Genomic DNA, 27,562 nt, shown 5'->3' on the forward strand with positions numbered 1-27,562 from the left:
CTTACATGAGGTTTTGAATGATAAATAAAAGGTGTGTGCGTGTTTCTCACTACTCCATACATTTTAATATTACTTTTACTTCCACTTGGGTGATTGTTTTTACAAATTAACAGCACTGTTACTTCAATACAGTTTTTGGCTACACATCTAAAGACATATAGAAGCGTGTAGACAGCTGTTGTAAATAAAACATTTCCCACTGACTAATATTATTTTCCATTAAGAAACCATAGTAACATACAAAATACAGTTATATGATATAACATAGAACAATTCTCAATAACACAGTAACATCATATACCATCACCAGATACTACTGGAGCGAGCTATCTTTAACCAACTCTCCTCCTATCTCCACCATAATAACCTTCTTGACCACCAGTCTGGTTTCAACAGACCACTCAACAGAAACGGTCCTCCTTGCTGTCTCTGAGCAGCTTCACACTGCTAGAGCAGCCTCTCTCTCCTCTGTCCTGATCCTTCTAGACCTTCTGCTGCATTTGACACAGTGAACCACCAGATCCTTCTTTCCTCCTTCAGGACCTCGGTGTCTCAGGCTCTGCTCTCTCCCTGTTCTCATCCTACCTCAACGACCTCACTTACCGGGTAACTTGGAGAGGATCTGTGTCTGAACCTTGTCCTCTCACTACTGGTGTCCCTCAAGGCTCCGTCCTGGGTCCCCTCCTCTTCTCTCTGCACCGACTCTCTCTGCTCTGTCATTCACTCGCATGGCTTTTCCTACCACAGCTATGCTGATGACACCCAACTGATCCTCTCTTTTCCCCGATCTGAAACACAGGTAGCAGCATGAATCTCTGCCTGTCTGACTGACATCTCTCAGTGGATGTCCTCACACCACCTGAAAATCAACCTCCACAAGACCGAACTGCTCTTCCTTCCAGGGAAAGACTCTCCCACCCTTGACCTGACTACTACCTTCAACAACTCTGTTATCCCCGACCCTGACTGCTAAGAACCTTGGAGACACTCGACAGTCAACTCTCTCTTACTGCCAACATCACTGCAACAACACGTTCCTGTAGATACATGCTGCACAACATCAGGAGAATACGTCCTCTTCTCACTCAGAAGGAGGTGCAGGTTCTGGTCCAGGTTCTGGTCCAGGTTCTGGTCATCTCACGTCTGGACTACTGTAACTCCCTCCTGGCAGGTCTACCTGTTCATACCATCCGACCTCTGCAGCTCATCCAGAATGCAGAAGCTCGACTGGTCTTTAACCTCCTAAATTCACTCACACTACTCCGCTCCTCCTCCTCCTCCTCCTCCTCTAAATCCAGGACATGGTCCAACCTTACATCCCAGCCCGTTCACTCCGCTCCTCCTCCTCCTCCTCCTCCTCCTCCTCCTCTTCCTCCTCCTCCTCTACATCCAGGACATGGTCCAACCTTACATCCCAGCCCACTCACTCCGCTCTGCTTCTACCAATCAGCTTGTTGCTCCTCACTGAGCTAAACACTCTGCAAAATCACAACTGTTTGCTGTCCTGGCTCCTAAATGGTGGAATGAGCTCCCCACCGACACCAGGACAGCAGAAACTCTGTACATCTTCCACCACAAACTAAAAACACACCTCTTCCAACTTTACCTTGAATAGGAGAACTTTGAAGTTTGGCTATCTTGAAGAAAATTTTACTTTCTTAATTGTTGTTGTTCTGAATTTGTACCCTCATGGTTGAAATGTACTTATTGTAAATCGCTTTGGATAAAAGCGTCAGCTAAATGAAATGTAATAATAATAATAATAATAATAATAATAATAATGTAGCATGACATAACATAAAGCTTAAACATTATATATAAATAACAATTGGCAGCGATGAAACAAACATACAGTAACTCAACAACACAAAGCTTCTGTTGAGGCTTCAGGATGCTCGTTGTTGTGTTTGTCCTACGTTCAGGAGCTAGCATTAGCTGTCTGTATATTATGGGATATGTGATTATAAACGAGCACACTATATAAATTCACAGCAGCGGGCGATCTTCTAACCTCGGAGCTCCGTATGTTACATCACTGAGCCGTTTTATTATTCTCTCAGATGTCACGTCTTCAAAGACGATGAAGAAAAAAGACGTTAAAATTAGACTGTGTGAATTTTAACTAAGCTCTGAATCTCCAGGATTGTAGTGTTATTCTCTTACAGAGACACAGCTGATTGAAACTGAGCATTTTAAAAGCCACCAAAATGTTCCAGCCAGACAGGAAACTACGTGTCTCAGATCACCACAGTAAACTTCTGCGTTCATGTTCAGGAGGGTTTGACAGATGCCACTTCATCCAGCATCTTGGGTCCCTTTATATATAAAACATTCAGCAGCACACGAGGACTAACAATACATTAGGCTTATGTTATTCAGAATGGTCACATCCATATTTCAGGAGGATATTTATATCTGCTGGCAGCCATTTAAGGATGCTGTGTGTTCCTGTATTGCAGAGTACAGTGTCTGCACAGCTGCACAGTGTGGCCACGCAGGCATGTTCCCACTAACCAGCCCATAAAACGTGAAACATAAAACCCATCGACAGAGCAAACAAAACAAAACCAAAGTTGTAGTCAAAGCTAATTTCCGTGTACGACCACGTCTAAACTCTCCTTGTGCTTTCAGGTACTCCTGGATTCCCTCGACTTCGTGGCTTCAGCTGTACGTAGTGAAACTACAATTTGATCTCTGGGCATGTGGTGATAAATAATTTACTCACGATGTAAACTCATGACGGGCTTTAAAAAGAAGTAAAAGAATTTTAAAATCCATACGGAAAGTGACAGGCAACCATTATGAGGCCTGTAAGATAAGTGTAATATGTTCTCTCATGGTCCTGGTCAGCTCTGATGTATGATGTGTTTGGGTGGACTGGACAGGAGAGCATCACTGTCGTCCAGCTCGCTGGCTACTGGATGTCACATGGAAGTTCATTCTGCGATCAGTTTCTCTCTGAACGTTACAACAAATGACGAGAATTTGGGTTTTATCCTGTTTGAGCTGTACATCCTGACATTAATATCTAAAATACATTAAAAAGAAAAAAAAAGGGGAATCAATGGAATCACTGCAACATAGAGTTGGGAGTTGCACTCTCTGCCCATGTCTACGCCTCTCGAGGTAAATATGCCAAATTATAATTATAATAATAAAGTTGTGAACATGAACAATGTAAACATAAGCTGCTGCTTGCATAAGAAAGTTAATTTAAAGAGACCAGAGGGGCATTAAAGCCCTAAAGACAGTGACAGAACAACATCCACTCATCGACACCTGTTTTACACTATTAACACGTTACACCGGCACTTCATAACTAAATAACTGATATGCATGTTGAGGTCCAGGGAGAGTCACGGTAACAACAATGCTTAATTATTAATGCCAGAGGCCACATGTATAAACGATGAAAACCACACACACTATTTTCCACACTCGTTGTTAGTGGTGAGAACAATGAACGCCTCGCAGCCTTCTGCAGGAGAAGTAACGAAGAGGATATTAAATTTAATATCATTTATGATATAATGTGTTGTGACAGTGAAACATTGTTTTGGTGATTTTGATACCACCCGTTTATGATTAAAAGCATTTAAAATTATTTTGTACCTTCTCCTGTCTTATTAGTGAAGTCTGCTTCTACATTACTGCTCCAAATTAACAGTTAATAACATGTCTAACATTTAGTTGTGACGAGTTAGATGTGAGCACGATGATGGTTTACAGATACATGTGACAAATTAGTGGTATGAGAGCTGTAAGTGGCCTCAGCTGTGTCATGAAGGCTGTTTGCTTGATAAAAACCTGTTGCTCTTTTCTCACAGGCACATGTGCAGCTTTAGAAAAATTAAAAATGTAGTTGTGACAACATGTTAATGCATCTGGGCTCTGGTGTGAATGCAAAGCCCCGGATCAGATGTACGCATTCAGATGAAATATCAGATCACATGTTAATACCATGTTAAACACGGTCATTAATCACATGGTCCGTCAGATCATCTCATTTCAAGCTTTAGTCTTTTGTTTTGCATGAGTTTAATTGTTTCTCTTTCACATTTCATTCATAACAAGGTGGTTTAAATCTCATTCGGTTTCACAGTTGACACACCTGAAGTCTGAGAATAATCAGTAGACCTGATGCCTGTCTCTGATGATGGAAATAATCCATTAGAGTAGCCCATACTTTACAGGCAGCATATTGTATTTGCTTTGTCATCTCAGTGTTATTCTTAAACTCTTTTTATTTTTTTTAACAATAATGAAATGACTTCTTCGTGGTTATCACCTTGGTTAGTTGGAAAATAAATTAATCATCTGAAGTTATGAATTATGTTTTTTTTCAGGTTTATCCAAGTGAAACAGTGATTCAGCTCTGTGAGAATAATGTGAGTTTATGACTGACAATCTGTGTGAATCTGTCCATGAATATGTTTTATGTCCTTTATAGTTCACAACTTATGTTCTATATGTTGCACGTTAGATTTGTACTGGTTTTGTTTGATTTACTGGTTTCTGATTTTATTCCAGTGTCTTTGGTTTTATGGTTTGTTGTGTAAACAAATAAGCAAACATGCTTGATACTTAATGAGCTAATACTTTTTTATTTATAGAAGTTAGCCACATGAATTCACCTGCATGTCATCAGAGACGTTTGCCTTGAAAATAAGCAGTGAATTCTTGCACATTTATTATTATTTACACTATTTAAATCTGTCATCAGTACCAGTTGCCACAGTGAAGTCGCACTCCGTGTTTTCTAACAACCGAACCTGTGACCTTGGAGGGAGCTCGAATCCCTCAGATAGAAACCGTCCTCATCTCCAGCTCTTAATTACAGCTCGCTGGCTTTCCTCAGTCCTCGGCCTCTCCGACCTCCACTGATGAGCTTTTTTGATAGGATGTAATCCAGGTTGTGGCAGACCGCCATCCCAAGTGCAACCTTTTTGTTAGACAGACAGACAGACAGACAGACAAATCGGAAATTCTTTTGCTACAGTAGCATTTATAGATACAGGAAAGAAATAAAATAACAGTAAAAATATTAAATATAAAATGTACAGTATATACAATAAAATATAATAATTAAATTAAAACTAACTAAACAATAGTGCAAAGGTTGTTTTTTTTATTTTTTTATATATATATTTAAACAACCAAGAAAAACAGACAACAGACAATGGTGTTATTGTTGTGTGATGGATTTTGCCAGAGGTGAGTTATTGTACAGTCTTATTGCAGTGGGCAGGAATGATCTCCTGTATCTGGAATGAACTCCTGTATCTGGAATGATCTCCTGTATCTGGAATGATCCCCTGTATCAGGAATGATCTCCTGTATCAGGAATGATCTCCTGTATCTGGAATGATCTCCTGTATCTGGAATGATCTCCTGTATCTGTCCTTGTGACCGCGGAGCTGGAGGAATCTTTTGGAGAAAGTGCTCCTCTGTCCCTGCAGCAGGTGGTGGAGAAGGTGGTCAGGATTATCCAATATGGATAATAGTTTCCTCAGCGTCCTCCTCTCCACCACCTTTTCCAGACTGTCCAGTTTGTAGCCGATGATGGAGCCGGCCTTCTTAACCAGTTTGTTCAGTCTGTTGGTGTCACCGGCTCCAATGCTGCCCCCCCTCCCCACCTCCCCACCCCCCACCCCAACAGACCACAGCGAAGTACAATGCACTGGCCACAATAGATGGTAGAACATCTCCAACATCTTGCTGCACACATTGAAGGATCGGCGTTTCCTCGAGAAAAAGAGTCGACTCATCCCTTTCTTGTAGACAGCGTTGATGTTGGTCTTCCAGTTCAGTCTGTTGTCATGGAGACACCCAGGTACTTGTACTCCTCAACCATGTCCACCTCCTCTCCCAGAACTCTCAGCGGTTGTGGAGCCGTCGTCTTCCTCCTGAAGTTGACCACCATCTCTCTGGTCTTAGCCACGTTCAGGAGGAGACAGATGAGGGCGGTGTCCTAAACCTGTTGAAGAAACAGTTTAGCTCATTGTTCCTCTCCAGGTTCCCCCTGGTTGTTTCTCTCTCTCCTTGAACCCAGTAATCTCCTTCATACACACACACCTCCCTCACGTTGTTCTGCTGGAGTTTGGCCTCCAGCTTCCTCCTGTAGGAGTCCTTGCACTGGTTAGCAACCCCCCCTCTTCCTCCCCCCACCCCCCCTCCTCCAGTCCTCCACCCACAATGCTTGTGGAGAGGCTGCACATATTCTAACAAATTGTTTTAATCAGCCAAGGACATGAGTGGGTATTTTTAAACGTATTACACAGATACTTCTTCGACTTTTCAATAATTGCATGTTGTTGGAGAAGATTGAAACTCTTCTATTCTGTTTTTTCTTTCTTTAGCAGGAAGAAAATTGGTCTGAAATTTCAGTCATCCATCAAAATTAATATGAATATGATGTCAGTGAGCGGGAGCTCAGAAAAAAAACTGTGATTAAATCTGTTCAACATCAACATTAGACTGGGAAGTATCTTTTTTCTTCATACCATAATGCCTTTCCAACATTTATCTTTGCTTCAGAAAGTATTCAGCCTCCTATTTAACATTAAATAATGTTTTGACTTTCTTTTTAAAAAGATAAAAATGTGTATTTTTTCCATTGACACTGAATAACCCATGATGACAAAGTGAAGCGCTTAAGAAATAGAAAGATACAATAGATACAATAATTCAACAGGTGCAGTAATGTTAGAAACTGACAAACACAAAGGTTCAACTGTATTAAAAAAAATGCTATCAATACATGCAGAACCTGCGTACAGACAGTACAAACACCACACCATCACAGGAATAAAGATCATTGTCGGGGAGAGAAGACAGAGTCCTGACGAAGGCAAAGTGAAGCTCCTGATTGGTGAGCATGCAAAAAAATATCTCCCTTTCAATTAAATCTTTGGAGCATTTTGATCCTTTTTACAGACAGTTTTGTCAATATAGTTGCAATACATATTTGAAAATAAAAACCTGGTCTGTATCACATTTGTTTTTTATTCTTTTGTCATAGTTTGATGGTGTTCACATGTAATCTCGTGGATTTCACATGTCAGTGCACATTTGTTTCACATTAGTAAACATATGGATTTATATGGGATTAAACATGAGTTTCACATATAATCCTGTGGGTTTGTGACATTGTGGTGGAAATTCCTGTTGCTGATCCCGATGAGGCTGCTTTGCAAAGAGGAGTCAGTCGTACAGAGTACGAGAGCAGCCTGCAGAGAGTGGGACCTCCAATGTAAAAGGCAGGACTTATTTATAGAGTGGTCACGTTGTCTGGGTTATTACACGAAGCAGAGTTCATAATGTACTTGTGATATGATGCAGAAGTAGAAAACAGGAAGATACACACAGCAAACAGGAAGCTGCATCGAGTGTAGATACATTGCTATAAACGGTAATGTGAGACACTGTGTTAAGACATGATGATGTAAGGTCATCTGAGAAATTACTATTACAGACATTACATTACATTTCATTTAGCCGACACTTTTATCCAAAGCGACTTACAATAAGTGCATTTCAACCATGAGGGTACAAAACCCAGAACAACAAGAATCAAGAAAATACAATTTCTTCAAGAAAGCCAAACTACAAAGTGCTATCAGTAAGTGCCATTGTAAGTGCTACTAAAGTTCTACTGTCATCAGACAGTGACATCATCACCTGGAACATCATGTGACCTCAGATCTCCCTCAGGACCCCCACCCCCCACCCCCGCTCTCTCCCTGTGTTCCTCTGATTGTCTGCAGGTGCGTCAGAGTCGGAGGCGGAGCCACCAGCTGCACCTCAACACAATGATGAACACCTCTACATGTACTCAGATGCCCACTGACAGATTGTTGTTGCCTCTCAGTGGTATTAAGTTCCAGCCTGATAGCTGCTCAGTGGGTCTCCTCTCGTTTCTGACCTTTATCCTCCATCTGCTCCTCGCCCTGACATCACTGACTCGTACTTTTGGATCTCTGCCCACCCTGTTCAGCTGCAGACCTCTTTGGACCTGCAGCACTCTGCATCCCTCTGGGTCCACTGGCCTCTAGCACTTAACAGGGTTTCATATGTAATCCTTTAGATTTCACGTGGAAATCTGCATTTGCTTCAGACTACAAGAATTTTCCAAAATCATGTTTCCCAAAATTGTTTTGCATTGCTTTTTATATATTGCTGACTCGCCTCTATCACCGGGTGTCTGAGCCCCAAAATGTATTTTTCTTTTTGAGGTCTGTACCAGCAGATTGTGTTTTTAATTTCAAAATAAAGCGGTGTGATATTCCTGATTTCTCTGCCGTCAGTGTTTTTTTTTCCAGGTGGCTAATTTCTACGTACATTTTCAATCTGACTCAGAGACAAGCATGTTGAATGATTCATGTTTGCTGTTCATGCTTGTTCCTCTGAAGCTCTACAATCTAAGTGGAAAATACCGAGTTAGCACAACCCACAGATCTACTGTGGGCCTGTTTATCAGAACGATGCCGGCATGAAATACACCACACATTTAGAAAAACTAGCGAAAGCAAGAGTAAATGTAATTCATAACTTCCACCGTTGCATCGCAGTAATGAATCACTGTAAACATGACAGCAAAGGTCAACAGCGTAGGTTATTCAAGATATGAGTTCAGATGGTTTAATATTAGCTGCAGGACATGCTCATAAATATTGACCCTTAATATGTGTTACATCCTATTTGGTGCATGTGTTTCCTTTTAATTTGTGAAAATGTTATTTCAAATAATTCTCCTTTGTCCTAAAAAAAAATAACTTCATGGCTTTCTTAGTGATTAAAATGTGTTTTATGAAGCTGTACAGATATTTCTGAATATTTTACTCAGTTAATCCCTTTTAAGACATTTACAGCTTTAACTGTAAACACAACATGTCATCTGGCCTTCGGTTTTACTCGCGCTCATGTTTCCCTGTTTGCCTCAGTGGTGTTTCTTACATGTCCAGAGAGCTCGATCAGTTCAACAATGTCCTCAAATTCAAAGCCAGAAACCTTAAAAGATTTCCGCTGCTGAGCCTTTATGATATCAAGCAGCGTGAACTATGAAGTGGATATGGACTCTCCGCCCACGCACCAACATTACTCCGACAGGTCGACCATCAGCCTTGATGGGTGATTCGAGTTCAAGCTGGGGACTGAAGTGAAAAGTCTGTGCTGATGCTGCTTTTAGCAGATCGCCGTGTTCAAATCAAACTTTTCCAGGGCTGTCCCAGAGGTTTAGAAATTCATCGTATGAGATGTGACATAGAAAATATTGTGAATCGTAATATAGCAAACTTTGTACATGAAATGCATTTCATCATATCATGATTATCCAAAGTCTTTGGGAATAACACTTTATACCCTGCACGCCTAACAATATCACTGCATCTGATTCAACTTGATTTAACTTCCTGTCAGGTTGAGAGGAAGTTCTTCAGTTCAGGATAAAGTTTGGAGACCAGAGATGAAGCTTCACTCTCCTTTGAAATACATGACGGCTGGTGATTTAAAAAATAAAAAGAAGCAATGTTTGATAAAGGCAAAATAATTCTGACATTAAGACACGTTGATTTGAGGTAGCTGTTTGAGTGAGTACACGAGGTCCAGAACTGGAGGGCAGCACCTGAGTTACACATGATGAGCAGCCTGCAGCTGAAAGTTGAGCAGAGTGCACATCGAAGTTTGTGACCATGTTTTGGGTAAAGGTTGGATGTCGGTGTAACTCAGGTGGAACAAAGATTGGAATCTGAAGTTTATGCTTTAGACAGGTGTGTAGGCCGCTGCACATCTTTGAGTCTCGCCGTTTTATTTGGCGGTCGGACCATGACTTGATATCCACGGAGACACTTCTGATGATGTTACCCGGACAACCAAATTGTTTAAACAGTGAAACTCATAAAAGCCTGTGGTGAAAGTTACCGAGGTCCAGACTTCAGGAACCGACCGAGCAGCTTGCAGCTACGGTATCCAATTCAGACTCATGTTATGGAGTCGCTGTAGGGCCTTTAGATTTATGATTATTATTAAACCAAATTCAATCCAGGACACTTCCAGTAAACACAACATAAAGTGTGTTTCTGTACTTAGGCCAAGAATGAAACTGTTAATTATATAGTTTGTCTTATTTGATGTTGCTTTTAAAGGCCGCTTGCATTTCTAAGCTCGTCGTAGCTAAATGAAGGGAAGCTTTAACACTGTTATTATGTTCAGGTCAGACTGGAACAAGCTGAGAGGCAGAAAATCAAAGCACGAACTCGCCGGAGAACCTAAAGTGGCACTGCGTCATCATTTTCCACAAATAATAACTCCTGTCTGACACTTGTTTTAATCCCTGCTGGACATCATCACCTCAAACAACAGCAATTTAGTCCTAAAATAAGCACGTGTCAGCGAGGCGTGGGATAATGGCTGTTGTGTAACCAGCCACAGCAGTTTAAAAGTGTTTTCTCATGAAATAAACAACCCAGCTTTATATGAAACATCAGATCCTGAACGCTGCAGGAGAGAGACGTGTGGATACGTGGGTCCTCTAATCATGTTGTCCAGCAGCAGTCATCAAAGTAATAACAATTCAAAGTCAGGAAGTCAAGAGCTGGAGGGGCCTTGCTGTTGAATTTTAGATACATGATTGCAACTTTATACTTTAAACAATTTTCCTTCGTGGGATCAATAAAGTATATTTATGTTTTTATCCATCTTATAGTTGGTCAGCTGACTGGTGAAGCAGGAGGAGGAAGCCTCTTGTGCTGTCTCTCTCTATATAAACGTATCTTGTGGCCACAACTTAGATTTAGTCTTGATGTAGTCATTTGTGCGCACAATTTACATTAATTTTAATAATAATAATAAACTTTATTTGTAGAGCACCTTTCAGACAAGAGATGCAGCTCAAAGTGCTTCAACGCAAGAAAATGACATGCAGTGTTTGACATAAAAACAGATATAAAGGAACGTTTAAAAATGTAGAAAATAAATGAGACGCATTAACTGAGGAGCTTCTCTGATATCTAACAGCTAGTTTGTTCCGCAGATTTGAAGCACAGCTGACAAAAGCTGAATCCCCAATTTCCTTTCATCTGCTGCTGAACCTCCAATAAACCAGCAACAGATGATCTCCGTGTTCTTGAAGCTGATAGTTCATCAGAGAGTTGGAGATGTAAATCGGTCCGGGAACATGGAGAGTTTTGTATGTGAGGATTTCTTTTCTCTCTCTGGCCTCCGTACATTTAAATACTTCAAAATATCATTTTTTTTTTTTTACAGTTAAAACTAATATATGAGCACTGAAACAATTCAGTGTTGAAAATACGGACTTATACGTAGTTTTTTAAATGGAGAACAGAAACTTTTACAGTGAATCAAAAGACAAGTCTTCAAAAAATTACACATTTTCCAAGTGGAACTTTTTCTGCAGGTAAAACTTTTCTCGACAACTGACAAAACAATGAGGAAGAAGATGAAAACGTAATCTACGAATACCAAACTGAGGGGAAATATGTGGTGAAAAATGGGGCTGCACTGGGAAGAAGCTGCCGCTGATAGGAGAGTAAATGGCCCATTTTCTTAGATCAAAGGAGAGTGAACTGGTGCAGCGCGATGAGCTGGAGCAGGGAGATAGGCAGATGAATATACATGACTCAGCACTAATTAGCTGAGGAGCAGGGGTGAAACCCACATGAATATTCATCCAGCGGTGGAGGGTCGTTGCCAGCCACGTCACGTGCCTGCATATTTTCTAAAACAGTTACTTATAATATTTCCACGCCCGTCTCACCTCCTCGTCCTTCCCGCAGTTCCATTCTCAGATTTATTGAACTCAGAAGCAGCAGAAGGGAAAAACACAACAGCGTTAAAAAGGTCCGTGAGAAAACTGCTAACGAGCAAATAACAATAAGTCTATTAATAAGTCATTAATAAGTTGGATATTGTTGCTGTGGATGTGAAAACATGTTGTTTATCCCCGTCAACATTACAACATACTTTATCTTGCTTCAAGCATGTAGTGCATTGTCCTCTAAAGATTGTGAATTGGATATGAAATAGGATTTGAAAATATTCATGATATCAAGATATCTTGCGGTTACTTACACTTATTTTGTATTGCTTGAAGACCAGTAGTTGTTTGTCCAAATATAGAAAACTTGACATACCTTCATGTCACTGAAGCTCCTGTTTCCATGGAAACATTCGGTTGAAGGACACTCGCCCAGTCTGCATGATTCTCTCCAGCTCCTCTGTGTGTGTGTGTGTGTGTGTGTGTGTGTGTGTGTGTGTGTGTGTGTGTGTGTGTGTGTGTGTGTGTGTGTGTGTGTGTGTGTGTGTGTGTGTGTGTGTGTGTGTATATATATATATATATATATATATATATATACATATATTTTTTTTTAATTTATACATATATATATTTATACATATATATATATTTATATATAATATTAAAGGTATATTTAGATGTTGGTTAACTTTACCAGCCTCCACTTTATGTATAAATAATAAATGCCATTAAGTGACAAAACTTTGCAAAGTGCACCGGAGACAATTTATTACCTCTGTTAGATTGTCGAATGCTTTTACAGAGTCGAGGATGTCTTCTCTGTTTAAGACAAAAGCATTACTTTAACTGGACCAAAATCTTTAGCTACTTATTTGATTTAAATTAAAATACTTATTTAAATTATCTTACATATTAAGAATATGTTGTGTAAATTACTTTTTGCCAGAGTCTGTAATTTTTGTATTTCTACTTCATTAGTTAATTTCCAATTTTTTTTTAACGTTTTCTTCAACAAACAAACAAACATCTCTTATTAATCCTGAACAATGTAAAAGACATTAATAGTAAAGAACCTAAAAATGATATATGCATATAACATTTGTGTCATTCGTAGGTTGCATCCACAGAAGTCCTTCGACGTCCAGTTGTTTGAGGTTTCTACTGGCTGTGCATTGAACCCACTGGTGGTGCTTTACATGGAAAACAGGTGAAAAACAAAAGTATATTTTACCAAATCCAACAAAAAACCTTTTGGAGTTCGATCAGGTTGGTCTCCAAAATGATCCAAATGTGTTTTGTTTTTTTCAATGACTGCATTTACGAACACTGACCTTGTCCACTGTGCTGCGTGTACAGTGAAGGGCTATAAACATATCATATAAATAAAGTGGAGTTACGTGGTTTTCTGTTGCTCGCTGGAACAAGACGCAGAAGCAGCAGCTCCACCTCAGCTGTCACGTTTGCGTGTCACGGTGCAGACGAACAGTCTTGATTGATGTGAACAATAAGCTGCACTTCATGTTCAGACATAAACTCGACCTTCCTGACCTTAAAGATGCTGTAAAGCAAATTCCATGATTTGCTTCTCAGTACATTATATACGTGTGAAATGAGTCGCTGAAAGATTCTGCAAAGCTTTTAAACTTTGTCGCACTGAAATGTGGAGTTAAACCGTTGAACAGTTTCTCACCTGTCTTCAGCTCAGGGTTTTTTTTAGGCGGAGCTAAAACCTAACCTATCTACGTCACAACAACCTATCTACCTCACAACAACCTATCTATCTACGTCACAACAACCTATCTACCTCACAACAACCTATCTATCTACGTCACAACAACCTATCTACGTCACAACAACCTACGTCACAACAACCTATCTATCTACGTCACAACAACCTATCTACGTCACAACAACCTACGTCACAACAACCTATCTCCGTCAGATCACAGCCGGTTTATATAACCTTCTGCATGGCTCCTCCTCTCACACGGTGAAACTATAAAAGCCTGGAGCTCATTTGCATAAGAGGTCATCCCACTGGATTTAAGTTCAACTCCTGGTAGTCAAGATAGTTATTGTAGATCAGCCGGCTGCTACAGGATGTCTCCCTCCACCCGCAAGGGAATCTTTCCTGGAAGCAAGAACCTCCGAAGCAGCGCTGCAGCGCTGTTTAAATGTCCTACTGATGAAGGAAAAAGAGGTGGATTGATTTCATGAAGAGCTAAAAGGAGACTTTAGGATTAACACCAACAGCCGCGTCTGCAGGGACCATTTCACGGCGGATTGTTTCAACTTCCACCGGAGACGGACGGAGTTCACGGACGCACCGCTTCTCCTGCAGCGGGCAGGCGAGTTTCACCCTCACGGCCGTTCATCTTCCGGTCGCACCGGCACCGTCCACCGCCGCCGGACCGGACCGCGGCGCCGGACCGCCAGCCGTGTCCGCCGGCAGTCTCGTCCACCGCCGCCAGCAGTCCACCACTCAGCATAAGTTCTGTGCTTGTTATAATTATACCAGATAACTTTTCCACAGTAACTCTGCTATATTTAATCCGCGGTGCAAACCGCTAACGTGATTTTATTCGGTGTAGAATAACTTTATTTTCATGAAATGGGAACTAACGTGCTGATTAGCTTCTATTGAGCTCGTAGCAGAGTTCAGAGGAAAACGCTCCGATAACCGCGGATTGTTTTATGCGTCTCAATAATTATCCGATAAGAACTATAATATATGTAACTCTGTATTTTACATGTCGGGGTGATGGTAAACATGGACCAGAGGAGATCTAATCCTCCCGATTCATAAGGGTTGTTGTTGTTGTTGTTGTTGTTGTACTCCGGTGTGCGACCCTCTCGGTTACATGTACCGGTACCGGTCCGGATAAACGAGCCCGACTACATGTGCAGGAGGCTGCAGAGAGCAGGTGGAGGTGGAGGTGGAGGAGAAAGACTGTCGTCTCGACCTGAGCAGGTTCAAAGTTTGAATTGATGTGATGTAATGAATTAACATGTGATATAATTAATTGATGTGATATAATTAATTAACATATGATATAATGAATTGATATGATATAATTAATTAACATATGATATAATGAATTGATGTGATGTAATGAATTAACATATGATATAATGAATTGATGTGATGTAATGAATTGACGTGATGTAATGCAGCGTTGTTCATGTTGCAGTCGTTACAGAACTAAATCAACTCCTCCGCTCTTATTATCTCCACTATTGTAATGCAGGTGTGTTAGAAGTAGTTGGAGACTCATTGTCTGCTGTCTCTGGTGTCCAGTTTGACTCCTGTGTTACAGATCAGGGGGGACAAGCTTCATTTATATGCATCTGTATGTTTCACTCATTGGACAAATCAATTCTGATTTTATTCTGTTTTCCCAAAGCAGGCTGCTCCGTCCACCAGAGAGACAGAGGACCAGTGGGACATCACGCATAAAGTCACCGAGAGGTTGGATGTCAGACGGACCGCTTAGTGGGGAAAAGAACTGCAGCCACAGGACTGTCCTACAGGACACTGAACACCTTCCAGCGAGGGGGCGGAGCTTCAGCTCCTTCAGGACACGCCCCCTCAGTCTCAAAGCAGAGAAGACTGATGATTTTCTCACGATTTCAAAGCCTAATTTAACAAACTTGTCGGTGTTTTTTTTTTTTCATTTAAATTTGGGTGGGTAGTTAACAACACATACTTCTGTGGTGTGATGAACTTAAAACTCATTTTCATTTCTACTTTACGGCATCTTTAACGACCCCACAGATGACACAACTCTGATGAGGGGAGGACTCATGCAGCGGGTTTTATATTCAGTCGGCCAGGCAGCTCCGTGGAGGAATTTCTCCTCTTTAAACACCCCTGAACTGACAACTGATGAGAAATAGTTTAACGGTAGAACTCCCAACAACAACATTTAACTTTCACGTTGTTTTATCACAACCTGTCATTCACTTGTGTGTAATTGTAAAAACCATTTTAGTTGTGTGGAGATGTTACGAAAGGATTTATAGGATGAGACGTTGACACCATTTATTTGGAAAGACTTATTTGGACTCAAACTAAACCTCGTCTCTGTTGAGAGTCTACAGGCACTCTGTTCCCTAAAGGTCAGACCTGTCAGAGTCCCACACAAGTTCGACTAACGCGAAACACTGCGCACACACGACAGAATAAAGAAAATCCAGCTTCTGTTGAGGAGAGAGCAGCTGACAAACGCAGGTGACTTTAACTTTCTCAGTTGTGCTTTGATGCCGTCTTTTCTTTTGGACTTTAGACAAGTTAAAATGCAACACATCTTCTGTTTTATATATTCACACACATTGAAGCTATCAAGAGGAATTTATATTTTTATTATTTTTAAATGTTTCATTTTTCAATACTTTGAAATCACTCCTGGCGGTTCGCGAACAGCATGTCGATATACGGTCAAATAAAACAACGTATTTCCTCTGTTGTTGCGTAGTTTTTGTTTCTCGTTACTGAACTGCACTTTTCAGTGGATGAATAAAATGTTTTCTGCTCTGCTCTCTCTCCAACCTTTTGAGATCTAGTCTGAGGAACAGAAAGTGTCTTGAGAGCTACTCGTAACACGTATTCACATGGCTGAGCTCCACCCAAACCAGCTGAATCAGCTTCTTTTCTGTGGAAAAAAATAACAAACTGATACTCAACACACACATTTTGTATTACAACAATTCAAATTAAGCTTTTTTTTCTTCATGTATTTCTTCATTATATTATTATTATATTGTATTTCCTGCGTCTCCGGGGTTACCGAAGTTGACAGCAGCGAGGAAATACTGACTGATTGGTGTAATAATCACTTTGTGTCACAAAGGGGCGGGGCGTCTGGATGTGATTGGATAAAACAAAAAAGTAAACAGGTTTACCAGGTGACTGTCGCTGCGTTCAAATGGAGCGAATGTGTGTGCACCGTAGCGCTCGGTGGTTATCTCGTAAAAACACTGTTGCCAGGCAACTGCAACATGGACGGCAAAAAAAAGCCACACAGGCTAACAGGAAGAAGGTCAACGTGTTCCTCAGACGCAGGCTATTATCTAAGTTCTGAAGATGAACTCCACATGATTAAAACTACAATATATTAGTTTAGCTGTGTGGTTCATTAAAAATGTTTTTAATAGTTTCTCCCAACTACGCAGCTCCGTGGCACAGAGGACGTCGCAGGTCTGGACGCACACGGCTGAAATGATGTTTGTTCTCGAGCGGACCGCCATCACTTTTAAAGCAAGAAATACTTCGATGAATTCAGGAAAAGTCTGGAGCAGTTCTGTGTGCTTCGGCTGAGTACTGATGAAACTGTTGAGACAGCCGCTCACAGTCGACACTTCACAGACCGACCGACCTACCACCGGTCTGACTGGAAGGACGCCGTGATCCCGCTACGGAAGTCAGAAGTTTCTACGACTCTCGTGAAATTCCTTGAAAAAAAAAACGGTTGGATGGTCTGAAAGATTTATGGTTGTCAGACTGAGAAGTTGACACTTTACAGTCGGCGGTGGTTTGACCCGCTCTCTGCCCGGAGGACTCCCGCCTCGGTCTGTTCAGCAGCCGGCACACACCATCAAGCCGGAGCGGTGCAGTCCTGCAGATCGGCGGCTTGACCTTTACAGGCACACCGAACCTGAGCCGGGCCTCCGCCGGGCCTCCTCCGGGCCTCCGAGTCCCGTGATTCATCTTAACTCCTGATCGCTCGGCTGCGTGTGGGGATCGACACGACTGAAATGGCGATGCTGTTCTGTCGCAAGATACAATGACGGTACACCAGATCTGTACTGCAAGACGCCGAAACCGTCAGTGATCAGTGGAAAGACGATAAACTTCCTCTGGTCCGTGAAACTAATGACCCCTCAGCAGCTGAGGGCGACGGGATGTTTGCAGTGTATGTTGTAATGACACAATGTCCCTGGTTTTGTTGTAAAAATGTAAATTTGCTGCACGGTTGCAATTTTGGGAGTCAATCGCTTCCTGGTATATGATCGTTTATTCAGCTATTACTTAATCCGTTTGTTATTTCATCTGTACATCTATTGTACATCAGTTGTTCAGTTGAGTGTGGAAAGTAAAGTCTCAGTTTTTGGACTCATTTGAGAGCTTCATCCTAGTATTTGGAGCATGTTTCCATACTTGTAGATTTGAGTGCACTTATACCCTCAAAATAGTGACCGTTAGTATGTAAAAACGCTGTTTGGGCCACAGCATGGAACTGATGGAGGAACTTTCCATGCAATGTCAAATTAGTTATAAACAACTTGATTGTAGAAACAGAGACAGGATGGAATCTGTGAGCTTTCTGGGGTTTTTTTTTCACATTTGATTTTGAGGGGATGTTAATTTAATAAAGTCTCTCTGGTCCTCTCAGTCCTAAAGCTTGGAACAAGTTACCCTCTGAACCTTAAAGGTAAACTATAAAATGTAAAAAAAAATATTGTGCTTGTCAACCATGTTGTTGTTTGTGTTTGGACGGTTGTGATGCTGCAGCCGAGGATTTTTCTGCACAGTGTTTAAGAACCAAAATTATGCAGAGCTGCACTCGATGTCTTCCCCTATGTCAGTCATACTCACGGATTATGACTGCTCTACACAATGTACATCAGTCACTGCAGCTGACTGTGTGGAGCCTGCTTCCTGTGAGATAGACTTGGGTTTGTGAACTGGTAGTCAGCCAAGCACGGCATGCCCGAACTGACGGCTGACCAATGGCGACTTATAGCAGTGTATCAGGGAGGAACACGCACACAGGAGCCGGTCGAGCAGGAACTGCTGAGGGCTGAATCACTTATAATGTACATGGTCATTTGCATATAGAGAATGCGGATCCAACCACAAAGACCTGGCAAAAGAGGTCTATTTTGGAGCAGGAAGTGACCATATTTGGACGAGCTGGGGGAGGAGCCAGCGGTGGATCTGACCGATCTGATTGGAAACCTGACGGTACTACGTCCCGCCCACCGATAGCTGTAACCTGACTGCACCACAGGCCTGTCAATCAAACAGACACGCCCCCAAAAACAGGTCTTTTTGAATTTTCTAATGAATGAGGGATTATTTTCAGATGGACCTCCAGAAAACTAATAAGAAGGAGTGACTTTAGCTAACAACACCGAGATAACTGATGAACACATTTTATTCACTTTGGATTTGATGAGAGAAGTTGAATGGGAGTCTATGGAGTCGGAGGCTTTTTGGAGCCGACCTCTAGTGGCACTCGGTGGTATTGCAGCTGAAGACACTTCTGTATCGGAACCATTTTTCAGACCTGGAAGCTACGAACTCTTTTATATCCAGTCTATAGTGCATTAAATATCATAATTTTTTTTATACCTAATTATCGACAGTTGAAGGCAAGGCAGTTATATTGATGAAGCCCACTACATCACCAGAAAAATGTGCGTTGCATTTTAAATGTACAGCACATGTAATACAGACGAGGTATTGGTAACATAAGCAATGAAAACGAGAGAAAAAACATGAACATTAAAACCAAGAACACAGTGACAATCAACACATATAAAGCACAAACTACAGTGAGCTTTGTGTGGTTATTTAAAGCCTGAACGATGTCTACAGTCAGCATGTGATACATGACAATGTAGATGAAGCCAGCAATAACTCATCTTTTTAGTTTCATAATCTGCACTCTGCTTCAAACTGCTCTGCTGTCAGTGTAAATGTGCTACTTGGCACATTAATATTATTGTTTTCACGCTGATAGATTTTCACAATGTTTAAAGCACAGTTCAGTTCTTTTAAATGGAGCAACAATACTTATGTCTGTGTCCTCTGTAACACACCGTACGGCACTTTAACGTTGTCTCATACAGACGTGGGCAGGCCGGAGCTGCACTGATTTTTTACATCATACCGATACTGGAGTCTGCAGAGGTGTAATACTCAGCTTTACCACATGATGGGGTAACATGCCCGAACAAACACCTGCTTTAAATCTACTGTGTGTGTGTGTGTGTGTGTGTGTGTGTGTGTGTGTGTGTGTGTGTGTGTGTGTGTGTGTGTGTGTGTGTGTGTGTGTGTGTGTGTGTGTGTGTGTGTGTGTGTGTGTGTGTGTGTGTGTGTGTGTGCTGTAACAGTTCTAAAAGAATAAATGGTTACCGTTTACTATTTTTCACGGATTTCTGAATAACTCTTTTTAAATACCTCTTTGTATTTTCAGACAATATGGTTAACCACCTTTCTCAGAGCAGTGCACGTTGGTTTGATTGGCAGGCGAGACGAGATGCTGCAAATTGAACCAATCATAAACAAGTCTTTTAAAAAAAACAACACTCCTCTTGGGTGAAAAGGTGCAAAGCAGCAGAATAAATATTATATTCAACATATAAGCTTTTTACCAAAAAAGAACATATTCACATGAAACTCCTTTGTAATCACCAACATTTTGATTAGTACATGCAATTCATTTACATATTTGTTCCTAGTAACTATAACTGATTACAAGTATATGCATTTAAGTACATGCAGCTAGTTAGTCCCCAACACTGGTAGATGATATGTTGAGTTATGCAGTAATAGTTACCTGCTGTTCAGCTTGTTCTGGGAGGTAAATATAAGACTGGAGACTTGTCCCTTCTTTCTCTTCTGGGTCGATGTTCAAAGAGGAGATTCTGAGGGTTTTATGGAGCGGCTTTTTAAATAACATCTCCATCCTTTCTGGTGGAGATTTGTTCCATCTGTATTTCCTTTGTATCGGATGCCCTACACATGAATCACACGGCACTCAAAATGTCACATGTACATGTCTTACCACACGTGTGTGCACAAATTAGGTTTATTCCCAACTCGTATTTTCGTTAACACCCGCTGAGCTGAACATGAATAAATGGGGCCCGTCAAAAAAGAGAAAAGGTCCTTTCGCATCTGAAGGGAATGACAACAGACGTAGTATTTCTGTAGGAAAGGCATTTGTTTGATACCTCCAGCCTCAGTGTTACTATGGCGGGGGAAAAAACATTGACACAATACTATTGGATAGCTATTAAACCCTGCTGCCTCTTCTGTGTTCAACAGTCAGTTCATCCATTGAGTCCAAGTGAACATTTGTGCTAAATAAAAATAAATGCTCTAACAGGCTTCCTGACAATGGGACATCTGGAGTTTTTTTGTTTTTTTTATCCAAAAAAAATAACCACAAACCTAAACCAGGGCTTCCCAGTAGACTTCCAGTCATCCACATTATTGTTCTGCCCTGCTGACAATCTGCATGTTTTAAGTGGCGAAGTTTTTCATTGTGGATGACTGTTTAACCACTCTGGGTCTTAACATGGAGACGGCAGTGTTGGTGTTTCAGGTCATCCGCGAGTCAAGGAGAACATTTCTTCCAAATTAGGAGAAATTGCCTCCCTGCGTTCCTGAAAATACTGAACCTAATCTCACGAGGTTTTACAAAACAGGGAATATCTTCTGAGGTTTGCACGTGTTTAAAAACTCTGTTTGACATTTCACCCCTGTTTACAAGGAAAACTTCCCAAAAAAAAAAATCCTTTAAGTGAGAATGTATTGGATGATTTCCTACAGGAAGGACTGTTTACATGTCTCAAATTGGGAGAGATACAACGAAGTAATATGAAATGAAATAAAATTCAATGAAACAAGAAAATTTAAAGAAAATCCACGTATGTTGTGGTTTTGCACCTTTCATGTTAAAGTGCAGCTCAGCCTCCGACAGCAGCCCAATAACGATGCCTCTTTTAGTCAGACAAAACAAGAGAGAAAAAACACTCTGGGATCTATTCGTTGTGAGAATATAATTACAGAAGATTTTCTGAGGCTTGCAGATTCTCCGACTGTAGCAAGAGCACACACACAAAAAAGACAAACTACCTACTTCGAGAGGGGAAAGAAAAACCCCAGAAATTCTGCTGACACTAACGTCCTGAAGTTCAGACAAACCATCGAAACATGACCGCCGGTCGTCCACGTCTGTGAGACGGTAACTCTTGCAGGTGAATCCGGCCTTTCGGAGGACAGCAGCGGGAGCTTCGAGTTTAAAGGAGCTCCTTCTGCTGCAGCGTTTGATTGATCCGCTCTGCGGGAACGTTTCCCGGGAAAGCATGCCGATGGGGTGCCGAACCAACCTGCAACAAACCGAAAGGATTCCTGACGAATCCATACGGGTTGAGAAAAAAAACAAGAGTGCACATCTTCTCATTACTGCAAGATGACGGAGAACACTGACGTTGTCGTGTTGCTGCTTCAGATGTCTGCGAACGCACTCTTTGACCTTATCAGATCAGGTATTTTCTCAGCGCTGTTTACTCTGCAGCAGCGATGTGGCACAATAATCTAAGGCCCTGAACATGTTGTCAAAAATATGTAAGCAGCTAGAAGAGTAGAACACGCTCCATGTAGTTCAGTCTTTGAGGCAGCTGGTGGTTGTTTTTTTTTTTTTGTTTTTTGTTGTTGTTTTTTTTTTTCATTTTACAGCTCATTTTTAGACATTAAGGCAGAAAAACACAACTTAAAAATAATGTGAGAATGAACAGGATGCTCTGCAGTCACTGCTAATGCATTGGAAAGGGAAGAGTGTCGCCTCAGTGGACCTTTTGAATACTTCCCCCAAATAACTAAATCATAATAATTTTTTTATACAAATCATTATTTGTTCTCCATAGATTATTTTGTTCATACTTACTTAAATTAGTATTTATCCTCCATATTTTTTTTTTGTGTGTTGTTTTTTTTTACTTAAATCATCATTTGTCCTCCACAGTTAATTTATTTTTACTTAATTCATCATTTGTCCACCATAGTTTATTTAATTTTACTTTCGTCTTCCACACATTTGGCCATCGTGTTGGACAGTGAGCGCGCGAGGTAAAATAAAGTCCTCCAACCACGAGGTGTCGCTGACAGTTTCTCTGTTCGCCTTGTCCGTTGCGAAAACAACCTTCTCTCTCGCCGTCCCCAGTTTGAAGGAACTTTATTGATAGCGGTCTTATCCAACATGGGGGGACGGGTGGCGCGTATGTTCCGAAACTTTAACCTGGAGAACCGGGCGCACCGAGAGATCTCGAAGGAGAAGCCGAAAGCGGCGCCACGTCACGCGGCCCCCCTGCCGCCGGCGGCCGGCAGCTCCCCCGGTGAGTGTGTGGACGCTCCGCTGACCTGAGCAACTGTTCACCCGCGGGGGTCACGGCAGGACAGGCTTGAGTTCAGCTCTCCACGGGAACCCCGGGACCGGTACCGGTTCCTCAGCTGACCCGCCCGTGTTGTGTGTGTGTGTTTCAGAAGCGGACCCGGTGAACCAGAGGAACGCCCCGCTGCTGGCCCTCCTCAGGTCCGTGTACGTGGAGTCCACAGACCCGGCGGCAGCTCCAGCAGAGGTCAGCGTGGTGGATGGATGGATGGATGGATGGATGGGCTTTAAAATAAGGCTTTTTAATCATCAGTGTCTGTCTCTGTCTGTCTGTCCAGCTGCAAGCAGAGAGGTATTCGGAGACAGGAGACATCAGTGGAGTGATATAACGTAGGACATGTGGCCCGCGGCCCGGTCCGACACCACTGACAGGCGCTGACACCTTTTAACAAGAAAATAAGAATCTTTTATTTCTTTGAAATTCATCATTCACATCGGTGATTTCTTACTTTACGTAAATGGTGGGAGATTTAAAAAAAAAAAAAAATGGGCCCCCTCTCACACACACACACACACACACACACACACACACACACACACACACACACACACACACACACACACTCACACACACGTCGTCCTGCCTCTCATCAGCTGACTCAGCTCACATCACTTCAAGTGGAATCACCATGTTTCTGTTTATGCCGCAATTATGATGAAAGAAAATTCAGATTTATATTTTTCAAATTTGAACGCTGATAATCGTCATCAATAATCCGACGCCACTTTATATGCAGCTTTAACATGTTGGGGTGAGCTGAGCTGTGGTGATTCATCACCGCCCCCTGCTGGTGAAACACTGGTACGTCAACCCGTTTTGGTCCAGAAGTTTGACCGCTGGATATCAGAGCTTTTGATATTTCTAAACTCCATGGTGCATTTTAACCTGCGAGCAGAGCCACGTGGTGTTCTGGACGTTCAGAGTCGGAGGAACATCTTCCGGCTCCTGCTGAGAACGACATCAGCGAGAGCTGCGACGGTACAAAAATCTGTTTCATTAATATGAAATTTAATGCAGCCAGACACTCGACGTCTAATCCGATCATCCGGTCCACAGGCTCGCAGCACGCTGACGGGAAATCAAAATAATCATCGGCGAAGCTTCTTTTTTTTTTTTTTTCACCTTTTGGCACAGCTGACGTACAGCCGGAAGCAGGACACACGGTCTCCGTGGAGACGAGTCAGTGTTTCCACCGCAGGGACGGCTCGTACGGCGTCAGATTCACCCGGTTCAGATGAAGTTTGACCCCGGAGGTTCCCAGTTGGTATCTGAGGTTGCGGGAACTTCTGAGGCTTCGAACAAATCGCTGGTTGAGCTGCGATTTTCAGCAACATCGTCAAAACAGTTGATACACGTTATTCTTCTGTTGCTCCATTCCCTCTCGACAGGCGTCGAAGGCGGCGACGGCGGACGAAGCGGCGGCGGCGCGGCGGCCGCTCAGGTTCAGCCTCCCGGGGAACTTCCCCGGCCTGGCGGAGCTCACCGACGTCCCGAAGGGGAAGCTGACCATCGCCGAGGCTCTGAAGGCGCTCGGCAGCCACCAGCACCGGCCGAACACCTGGACGCCCGACAGGATCGCGCAGGAGTACTCTCTGGAGCCCAGAGACGCCAAAGCTCTGCTGGACTTCTTCATCCCCTTCAAGGTGGAGATCATACCGCCCAAGACCGGTTCCGCCAAACGGATCAAGGCCTCGTAGGTGGCGGAGCCCGGTGGCACCAGTTATTTATGTACTTCAGTGTGTTGCAATGGAAGAATGACCTGAGTGAGCTGATTTAGTCTCTCAAGCGTGGACGCAGTAGGAGGTTTTTTTGATATGTAGATGGAATTATGGGATATATAATGTATTGAAAATAACAGTGCAGACATTGGTGCTTGTTGCTGTAAATCTTTTGGGTGATCGCTCCAGAAAAAAATAGAACTAAGCGACATACACACTCACGTTTGTGGGTTCAGATGTCCAAAGAAACGGTGGTTTAGTTCCACGGCCTCGCGTCTGCGTGTTGGGTCGAAGCAGGAGTCCGGACGTTCATACAGACAGGAAGTGGACGGACAGACAGGAAGTGGACGGACGCCGCCGCGTTCCCCTCCGGCGCTCACGTCGTTGAAAGGCCGCGTCGATCTTGAACGTGAGGCGACGTCGGGTGCTTCGCCGCTGCGTCGTATCGTGCTCCTAAAATCAACATTTCGCCGTTACAAGTGCAACCGATATGATATTCTAATGCTTTGGAAAGTACAATTTGCCGGTACTCCAGTGAAGTACTGACAGCAGCTGTGAAACCTTTTTTTTTTTTTTTTCTTTCCTGCGTGTATTGAAAATCTGGTCCAAAGAGTCGGTGGCGGGACGTCGATATATTACAAGGAGGAAAACAGTGAGTACATTTATAAATGAGATGGATCCTGTAGCACTGGTTCGCTGCAACTACGCACACTTTTCCAAAATAAAATATGTTGTTGTGAATCTCGTTGTCTTGTGTGGCCTTTAATAATAATTTCATAATAAAGAGCCTCATGTGTGTTTCAAGTAATCAGTGTTATTACAATAATATCCACAGCCCCACCAGCATTACTGAGTAATTACGTTGTGAAATCACAGCTTTCTTTTGCAGTAACTGCTTCCATTTGTCTTCTTTTTTTTTTTTACCACCCACTGCCCGCATCTGCACGTGCCCAAAACAGCACTTCCTCCAAACCAAGCCACGCCCCGTATACATTTTCTGTCGTTTCTATTGGGAGGACGCTTGAAATGGGCGTGACCTCCTCTTTCCAACTCGGCTGGCTGCCGGAGGTGTCAGTCATCACCGAGGAGAAAGCTGCCTCGTGTTAGACAGCGAGAGCGCCGATACCGCCGGAAGTGGTTTCGTAATTCCTTCAGAACAAGGTAGATGTTTTATATAAGTAAGCAAGCAAACAAAAATAGAATAATACCAATCTGTTTGCTGAATTTAATTATTTAATAGAAAACATTTTTTTTTATCTGTATCCAGGCAATAAAAAGATAATCTCAAAAAACAAGTTGGTGTTTGTGCGACGTTTCGTATTAATACTTCAGATCAAAATTCCATCATTTTATGGAAAACATTTGGTATTTAAATTGACATGTAAAACCTCAACTCAATACATACTTAAAGCATCGTGACAACAAAAGTCATCATTACACTGCAGCAACCACTAAAGTTAACTTCCAGAGTGTCTGCAGAACACGACCGGATGTAGTCGAACATCCTGTTACTTTTGGCATCCTACGTTTAACATACTACGTCTTGGGACATACTAAATGTGGCAGTATGGATACTGGAACGCAGGGTAAGTATAACCTCATTTCATATATTAGTTGCAGCTTTTTGCAGCAAGTTTATTAAGGTTTCTTTGATTTAAGTGCGATTTAAATCGGCACTGATTTTTCTTACTGAGGTGATGAAAATTGTTTAATTTGTCTCAATAAATGAAGGAAAACTGACAATCTGTAGTTTTCTATAATTAGTCAGGCAAGTTATCCGAACATTGTTCAGTCCCTTCCTGGTGACCTCCTGCAAAGACTGTTCACCAAAAATAAATACTGTGTACATTTAGGTAGGTAGGTAGGTATTTACTTTATTAATCCCCGAGGGGAAATTTTTTCGCTACAGCAGCATACAGAAGCAATAAGATAATAATAGAAATAATAGAATAAAATAATAGAATAGAATAATAGAAAAGCAATAAAATAGCAGTAAATAGCAGCAAAAAAATATAAAATGCACAGTATATACAGTACATTATATATCTATATATATATTATATACAAACAAACCAAGAAACACAGTCAACATATATATATATATATATATATATATATATATATATATATATATATATATATATATTATATACAAACAAACCAAGAAACAGTCAACAGTGTTATTGTACTGTGATGGATTTTGCCAGAGGTGTATTATTGCAGTCGGCAGGAATGATCTCCCGTATCTGGAATGATCTCCTGTATCTGGAATGATCTCCTGTATCAGGAATGTTCTCCTGTATCTGGAATGATCTCCTGTATCAGGAATGATCTCCTGTATCTGGAATGATCTCCCGTATCTGGAATGATCTCCTGTATCAGGAATGTTCTCCTGTATCTGGAATGATCTCCTGTATCAGGAATGATCTCCTGTATCTGTCCTTGTGACAGCGGAGCTGGAGGAGTCTATTGGAGAACGTCCTCCTCTGTCCCTGCAGCAGGTGGTGGAGAGGGTGGTCAGGATTATCCAATATGGATAATAGTTTCCTCAGTGTCCTCCTCTCCACCACCTTTTCCAGACTGTCCAGTTTGTAGCCGATGATGGAGCCGGCCTTCTTAACCAGTTTGTTAAGTCTGTTGGTGTCTCCGGCTCCAATGCTGCCCCCAGCAGACCCCAGCAAAGTACAATGCACTGGCCACAATGGATGGTAGAACATCTCCAACATCTTGCTGCACACATAAATCTATCTGATTTATAGATAGATAGATAGATAGATAGATAGATAGATAGATAGATAGATAGATAGATAGATAGATAGATAGATAGATAGATAGATAGATAGATAGATAGATAGATAGATAGATAGATAGATAGATAGATAGATAG

General features: G+C 41.9%; 1 protein-coding gene and 1 long non-coding RNA gene across 2 annotated transcripts; both read left to right on the plus strand.

Moving 5' to 3' along the window:
• Positions 1-13,811: 13,811 nt before the first annotated feature.
• LOC138625166 (uncharacterized) lies at positions 13,812-16,235 on the plus strand. The gene is made up of 2 exons (XR_011311214.1): positions 13,812-14,264; positions 15,181-16,235. It is a non-coding gene; the product is annotated as an uncharacterized lncRNA (long non-coding RNA).
• A 6,495-nt stretch (positions 16,236-22,730) lies between these two features.
• On the plus strand, positions 22,731-25,050 carry ndufaf4 (NADH:ubiquinone oxidoreductase complex assembly factor 4). The gene is made up of 3 exons (XM_069705832.1): positions 22,731-22,900; positions 23,049-23,143; positions 24,346-25,050. Exons 1-3 carry the CDS (start codon positions 22,765-22,767, stop codon positions 24,652-24,654), a joined length of 540 nt encoding a protein of 179 aa, XP_069561933.1. The 5' UTR covers positions 22,731-22,764; the 3' UTR covers positions 24,655-25,050.
• Positions 25,051-27,562: the final 2,512 nt, after the last annotated feature.

This window comes from Brachyistius frenatus, unplaced genomic scaffold, assembly GCF_029030835.1.
Source record: "Brachyistius frenatus isolate BFR_SWC_R1_liver_20210118 unplaced genomic scaffold, ASM2903083v1 Contig_59, whole genome shotgun sequence".
NCBI classification, from domain to species: Eukaryota; Metazoa; Chordata; class Actinopteri; family Embiotocidae; genus Brachyistius; species Brachyistius frenatus.

Coding starts and splice junctions, on each gene's coding strand:
- ndufaf4 (XM_069705832.1), top strand. CDS start 22,765: ATGGGGGGACGGGTGGCGCGTATGTTCCGAAACTTTAACCTGGAGAAC. Junction 22,901..23,048: donor GGCGGCCGGCAGCTCCCCCG/GTGAGTGTGTGG, acceptor TGTGTGTTTCAG/AAGCGGACCCGGTGAACCAG. Junction 23,144..24,345: donor CGGCGGCAGCTCCAGCAGAG/GTCAGCGTGGTG, acceptor CCCTCTCGACAG/GCGTCGAAGGCGGCGACGGC.